The 7,336-nt window shown below is 51.9% G+C and overlaps 1 protein-coding gene across 1 annotated transcript; it reads left to right on the top strand.

The window, feature by feature from the left end:
- The first annotated feature begins 787 nt into the window (after positions 1 to 787).
- Positions 788 to 6,375, top strand: DDX20 (DEAD-box helicase 20). The gene is made up of 11 exons (XM_084220773.1): positions 788 to 974; positions 1,052 to 1,146; positions 1,306 to 1,474; positions 1,909 to 2,023; positions 2,104 to 2,246; positions 2,735 to 2,873; positions 3,133 to 3,191; positions 3,504 to 3,586; positions 4,096 to 4,201; positions 4,305 to 4,406; positions 4,764 to 6,375. The coding sequence occupies exons 1-11, from the start codon at positions 791 to 793 to the stop codon at positions 5,903 to 5,905; spliced, it is 2,337 nt and encodes a 778-aa protein (XP_084076899.1). The 5' UTR covers positions 788 to 790; the 3' UTR covers positions 5,906 to 6,375.
- Positions 6,376 to 7,336: the final 961 nt, after the last annotated feature.

Genomic DNA, 7,336 nt, shown 5'->3' with positions numbered 1-7,336 from the left:
GTGTTTGCTGCTCAGATATTCACAGGAAAGTACCATCACAATAAAACATCACTGAACAGAATGTGTCAGACTTTTCTCCTCCATCAGGAATATAGACAAGAGGAATTCCAAAGGCGTGACCAAGCCTGTGATACACCAAAGCCATTAAAATTCATTTTGGCTGCCCAGCACTGTAAGAATAATGGCACAGTGTATGTGCTTGTACAGTAGAAGCCACTGTGGAGATTTTCCAAATCCCCTTGCAATGAATGCAAGCTGCACGTCCAGAGCCTCTGGGGCGCTACCATAAAAGCTGATATTCATAAACCCACCCACGATTTCAAATAAGTGGCCTACAGAGGGTAGTAAGTAACGCACACACAGATTAACGCACTTGCCCTTTGCTGAGTGAATACTGCGCTGTTAATTTTTGGCAGGAGTTTATTGTGCTCTCAAAGTCGCGCGTTCTGCGGGCCGTGCGCTCTGCTCGGGGATGGGCACGGCCGCAGGGCTGCCGGCGCTCAGGGCGCGTCCGGACAGCGCTCCCAGGCACCGGGTGGGGTGTGGGGTGTCTGTGCAGGGCCAGGAGCTGCACTCAGCGGCGATTCGGGGCTGTTCCGCGGCTGTAGCGAGCTCGCGGGCCCGGCCCGTCCGAAGCGGGCCCGCTCCGTGCCCGCTCCGGGCCCGCTCCGTGCCCGCCCGCCCTCAGGCGGAGCCGCCGCCATGGGCCCTGCACGGCGCCCCCTGGCGGCGCTAGCCCGGCACGGGATTACGGCACCTCTCGCGAGACTTCCCCGCCCGCCCCGCCAAGATGGCGGCGCCCATGGAGGCGGCGGGCCGGTTCCGCACCCGGGACGTGCTGCTGCCCGGCGGCCCCTCCGACTTCGGCTCTCTCCTGCTGTCGCCGCCGGTGCTGGCGGGGCTGGAGGCGGCCGGCTTCCATCGGCCCTCGCCGGTGCAGCTGAAGGCCATCCCGCTGGGGCGCTGCGGGCTGGGTGAGCGGGCGGGCCGCTGGGGCGCGGGCCGGGGCTGCTCCCGGGGCTGCCCTGACCGCCGTGGCCGCTCTTTGCAGATCTCATCGTGCAGGCCAAGTCTGGCACCGGCAAGACCTGCGTGTTCGCCACCATCGCCCTGGACGCCGTGCTGCTGGAGAGCCCCGCCACGCAGGTGAGCCGGCCCGGAGAGGGAGCCGCTGCTCTGGGGATGCGGCACCGGGGGCCGGGAGACGCCGCGGTCCCTTTGAAGCACCGCGGTCCCTTTGAAGCACCGCGCTCTCAGCGCCATCCTGCGGCTTTGAGCCTCCCGTTTAACCCTTGCACCTCGCAGATCCTGATCCTGGCTCCCACGAGGGAGATCGCTGTGCAGATCCACGCCGTGATCACGACCATTGGCATAAAAATGGAAGGCTTGGAATGCCATGTGTTCATCGGGGGCACGCCTCTGAGCCAGGACAGAAGCAGGCTGAAGAAGTGCCACATCGCTGTGGGCTCCCCAGGTAGGGAGCAGCCGTCCCTGTGACCCTGCACAGTTCAGTGACCGGCCCTGGGGATGCTGGGCTGGCTGTGCTTGTTGTCATTAATGGGGCACAGCCTCAGAGGCAGTTCAAGAATACTTTAGAAGTTCGTTGTTAGGGTGTTTGTGGTGAGGTTTTGGGAGCTGTTTGTCTGTCCCCTCCTGCAGGGCTGTGCTTGTTGTCGTTATTGGGGCACAGCCTCAGAGGCAGTTCAAGAATACTTTAGAAGTTCATTGTTAGGGTGCTTGGGGTGAGGTTTTGGGAGCTGTTTGTCTGTCCCCTCCTGCAGGGCTGTGCTTGTTGTCATTAATAGGGCACAGCCTCAGTGCCTCAGAGGCTCAAGAATACTTTAGAAGTTCATTGTTAGGGTGTTTGGGGTGAGGTTTTGGGAGCTGTTTGTCTGTCCCCCCCTGCAGGGCGGATCAAGCAGCTGATCGAGCTGGACTACCTGAGCACGGCCAGCGTGAGGCTCCTGGTGCTGGACGAGGCAGACAAGCTGCTGGAGGAGGGCAGCTTCCAGGAGCAGGTCAAGTAAGGCAGAGCCCTCCCCTGGTGGTGAGTGCTCAGGTCAGGTGCCTGCTGCGAGTAACTGCCCTGGTTGTGTCTCCCAGCTGGATCTACTCCTCCCTGCCAGTCAATAAGCAGGTGCTGGCAGTCTCTGCCACCTACCCCGAGTCCTTGGCTGCTGCTCTCACCAGGTACATGAGGGAGCCCACGTTTGTCAGGCTGAACCCCACGGACCCAGCCCTTCTTGGTAAGCACATAAGGCGGTTACAGTGACATGGACAGCAGTAGATGAGGGGGAGGGCACTAAAGCCAAAACATGTGCCTTTAGAATGCATGATTTTTCATAATTTCTATGTATTTATGAATTATAATAATTCATAATCTCTATGATTTTTTTCTAGGAATTTCCCTATCTAAGTTACTCAATTTATGAATATTGCTTCCCAGTGTTGATGTAGGGAATCTTGAAGTGGAATGAGAAGGTCTTTAAAGGCCTTTCCAGCCCAAACCATTCTCTGATTCTGTATTTTTAAAATACCGATGACAAATGGAACTTTCTGCTTTTTCTATCCATTCAAAAAATTTCATCCTTTTTAAAAAAAAACTTCTCTTGGAGGCTCTCATGTGTGTCTGTTTGCAGTTTCCCTTCAGCTGCAGTATCACATGTTTACAGAACTCTGTGTTCTGCGTGTTTTTGTGGCAACCCCTAATCTGTTGTTTTGGTTTCCTGCTCAGGGCTGAAGCAGTACTACAAAATCGTGAATTCCCATCCCCTCCCACATAAAACTTTTGAGGAGAAAACCCAGCACCTGCAGGAGTTGTTCAGCAAGATTCCTTTCAACCAAGCCTTAGTCTTCTCAAATTTGCACAGCAGGTAATTTGCAATAACACCTGGACAAAGCTGGTTTGAGAGCAGTGCTTGTGATGTCCAGCCATGGATGGATTTATGGGAGCTGTGAGGCCTCCGAGCAGTCTGCAAACCTCAGCTCTGAAATGCAGCCTGAGGAATGCAGTGTGAAATACTGAAAATACCAGAATGCAGTCCCTGGCTGTAGAGAATAACCTAAGGACTGGCAGGTGTTCTTAGGCCTGGTTTTATTTCCAGTTTCCAGTGTGTGTGTGTGTTCCCTCAGGGCTCAACATCTGGCTGAAATACTGACATCCAGAGGCTTCCCTGCTGAGTGCATTTCAGGTAAATCCATTCATGGTTTTCTGCTTCCCCTGAACTTGTGCATAAGTGTGACCTAAAACAGGAAAATATATCTTAAATCTTGCCTTGCAGGGCGTCTAGTTAAATGGCTGAGAATAGCATTTGAATCTTCATAGGTCTTTTAAGACTCAATCTACAAGGAAAAGAATTGTTTTTGTAATGAGTGACCCGAGTTTTCCGGTTTTGTTTGAAGAAGTTTCTGACTTATTTCTGATGATTCAAAGCAGTGTTTTCTAGAATGTGAGGGGCATAAAGATGAAGAATGTAACCTGCTTCTAATTTTTATCTTACTAGGCAACATGAATCAAAATCAGCGACTTGATGCCATGGCTAAATTAAAGCAATTCCACTGCAGAGTTCTGATTTCCACAGACTTGGTGAGCTTTTACTGCTTCCAAACAAGCTTCTTACAGATTCTATTTCAAATTTATTAACTGCTCTGCAAATTTTACAGCATGCAGGAGTATTGCACATAAAGTTACTTCAGAGGATTTGATTTGGCTTGGAACTGGAGAGAGCATAAATGTGCTGATCAAGCACCATGGACTGTGACTTATTGTCACAGCGGAGTTTAGAAATCGCCCCCATTGCTCATCTGCCTGCCCACGGCAGGGGCTGCAATGAGGAGATACTTTTAGGGCCCATCCAACCCAATCCATTGTGTGATCTGGCTCAAAAATAGTTGTCACTTTATCTGTTGCTCTGCAGCTGAAAGCTGCTCTAGGGGCAGCGTGCTGTGAGTGCCAGACGTGTTGGGGTGACTCTGGGGAGGTTGGACATGACCCCACTGTGGTCCCTTCCAGCCTCCCGGGGGTTCTGGGTTCATTTCAAGCTCTGGGGAGTTACTCAGCTCTCAATGCCCTTTTCTCCTCCTCCCTTGCTGCAGACATCTCGTGGAATTGATGCTGAGAAGGTGAACCTGGTCATCAACCTGGACGTGCCCCAGGACTGGGAGACCTACATGCACCGCATCGGCCGCGCCGGGCGCTTCGGTGGGACAGCCCTGCTGGGCTGGGCTCTGCTGGGCTGGGCCTGACCCTGCTGGGCTGGGCCTGACCCTGCTGGGCCTGCAGTTAACTCTGTTCTGTCCCACAGGCACCTTGGGGCTGGCTGTGACCTATTGCTGCCGTGGGGAGGAGGAGAACACCATGATGAAAATTGCTCAGAAGTGCAACCTGCAGCTCCTTCCTCTGCCAGGTGGGCTCTGTGCTGGGGATGCAGCTGGGCTTGGTGGTTTCCTGTTGGTCAGAGCTTCAGACAAGCCCAGGGGGCTGGTGTGTGGCTTCTCTGCTGGGGCTGCTTTGCTTTTAGCCCACCTTCTTCACACTCAGCTCCTAACATGGAATGGAGCATTGTTTGTCTTGAGCAGCCTTTGGTGCCCCCATGAAGGAAATGTTGTGGCTCTTTAGACTCTTCTGAGAATTGAAGGGGCTGGTTTGTGGCCCTCACCTGATGTCTGACATGCAGTTTTGAGAAGCTTCTCTTGGGTACTTGTGTGAGCTCCAGAGGGAAGGATGCCCTTGACTGAGTGGTGCTTGTTTCTCTTCTGTGCAGAGCCAATCCCCCCTGGAATGATGGAGCAGTTTGAGGATGGGCAGGTAGAAGTTAAACCTGCAATACCCACAGGTCCTGTGGTGAACTGTGACACTGTGTGTCCTAAACCAGAGCAACCAGTGCTGCAGCCTGTCCAGAATGGCTTTCCAGACATACCTCAGCCTCCCTCTAATCTTCCAAGGGATAATTCTTCTGTAGAAAGGCCAAAAAAGACTCCGAAGCCAAAACAGATTAAAAAGTGCACAAATCCTGCAAAGGTAGAGAAAAATAGAACCCCCCAAACTTCCAGCTGTCACACAGAACAGAGGAACCAAGTCAAACCCATCTCCAGAATGGATGGACAACACAGCACTCAGGCTCCAGATGAGGAGGCCTTAAAAAAAAATCTTCCCAAGATTCCGTGCTTGTCTTCTTTCAAAACCCAACTCACCAATCCCTGGAGCTTCTCAGATTTTATTGAAGATTATGATTATTTCATTAAAGAAGGGTCAGAGAGAGAGGTGGAGATTTTAAGAAGTTACTCAGGCCCAGGAGAGCAGCGTGGGCTGCCCAGAAATGGGGATGTGGAGTGGGAAGAGATGGAACATCGCCCAGAGACAGCAGCAGACGAGGCTGTGTCTGCTGACAGCGATGGCTCAGAGAGCTCCAGGGGTTCCTTTAACAGCAGGGCCAATAATGGCTCAGGGAGCTCCAGGGGTTCCTTCAACAGCAGGGCCAACAACTCCTGCTCTGAGGCCTTGTCAGACACACAGGAGCCAGGCCCTGTGCCCCCAGCACGCCGGGGACCCCCAGGTTTCTGTCCCACACCAGAGAAGCCTTGGGAGCCATCCCACGGCCCCAGGAAAAAGGAAGTGAAAAAGAAAGTCCCAAAACAAAATGCTAAACCCAGGAGAAGCCCCAAGCATCAATTCTGCAGTCCTGCCACGAGCAGAGCTGAAGAGGAGCAGAGCTGCAGCTCCTGGGGTGACGCTGCACATGAGGGCTGGAGCTCTGAGCACTACTGGAGATGTTACTACGAGGCCTGGCAGAGCTACTGCTCAGCAGTGTCCCACTACAGCAGGAGTTACTGGCACTTGAGCTGCCTCAGTGCCTACCACACCAACTCAGTCTATCTCCAGGAGCTGCTCAGAGATGGGGACTGATGTCCTGATGCTGCTGGCTGGGACCAGGGCTGTGGCAACAGGGCTGCTCTAAAGGACACTGACAAGAGACAGATGTTGTTTGAAATGGAGAAAATGGTGTCTTTTTATAAGCAGCTGTGTCTGGTAAATGTTTTACACAGGTCCAGTGATGGTGTTACAATTTGTTAATAAAAGGAAAAGAAAGACAGCTGGATGCTCAGTTGGAATCTTTACAATCCAAAGTAAAAAAAAAAAAATATGATAAAAGGCAGCCATTCCCACATAAGAAATGTCAGGAGAAAATACAGAACAATCCCAGTTGTATTTCATGGAATCCCAGAGTGGTTTGGGTGGGAAGGGACCTTGTTCCAGCCCTGCCATGGCAGGGACACCTGCACTGTCCCAGGTGCTCCCAGCCCTGCCCAGCCTGGCCCTGGGCACTGCAGGGATCCAGGGGCAGCCCCAGCTGCTCTGGGCACCTGTGCCAGGGCCTGCCCTCCCTCTTGCCTCCTTGCCTTCCCTGTGGCCCTTGGGTGAAGCTGAATTCCCTGTGAGGCTCCATGGTCTGTTCAGGTTGGTGATCATCCCCTTTTCCCTGATTCTCTTGGTAGACACCAGGCACTGTTTATATCCCAGTGAAGTGGCAGAGTGAAAGGAGCATCTCAATGCCTCAATTGCTAAATTAAATCCAGTTAATTAACGCTGTATAAATAACATTTCTATAGCAAGGTGTGCAGCAGGCTGTGTGGTGGAGGATTTAATTATGTAGAAAATGTGCAGCAATCATAATTGGTCTGTCCCTCTGGGTGCAACAGTATCAGACTTCCCACACTTACAGGAATGCTTTAATTAGAAATGGAATTACCCATTAGTGCTGAAACTAATTGATATTTCCTGTTTGGCTTGTACAGAGCTGTCCTGGGGCAGGAAAAGATGGGAGTGCTGGCTGGCTCAGGGTTGCCACTGCACTAATTTTGGAAGTTTTTCTTTCGGTGCTTTGTTCCTGCCTACTCCCTTTGTGTCACAAATGACTCCAGGGAAGGGGTTCCCCTTTGCGTAGTTGGAAAAGGCCAAGACAGCATGATTGTGTTTCCAAGATGAATTTTTGCAACTTGTAACATTCCCAGAGGGCACACTGTAAGGGATGCACTTCGGTATCTGCATTATTGCTGTCCTGTGACATCTCACTGATTTCCTTAGTGATTGCTTAGGGAAGAGTTAATTAGTATTTAAGTGCAGCTCCAGTGGCCTAGGTCAACACCCAAAGTTCTCCAGAAAAGCCTCCCAGAAGGTTTTGAGAAGAAATGACAGCATGCTGTTGGTATTTGTGGCACATACTCTGTTTAATCCGGATTGGATACATCAGGTACAGCAGTGGCACAAGACTCAATACTGTAAATGATATACAAGTTTCAACATATGCACTACAATTCCAAAAGAAGACAACAGGAA

Source organism: Fringilla coelebs (assembly GCF_963513975.1).
Source record: "Fringilla coelebs genome assembly, chromosome: 23".
Lineage (NCBI taxonomy): Eukaryota > Metazoa > Chordata > Aves > Passeriformes > Fringillidae > Fringilla > Fringilla coelebs.
The sequence above is the reverse complement of the archived record's forward strand: the minus strand, read 5'-3'. Positions and strand labels throughout refer to the sequence as shown.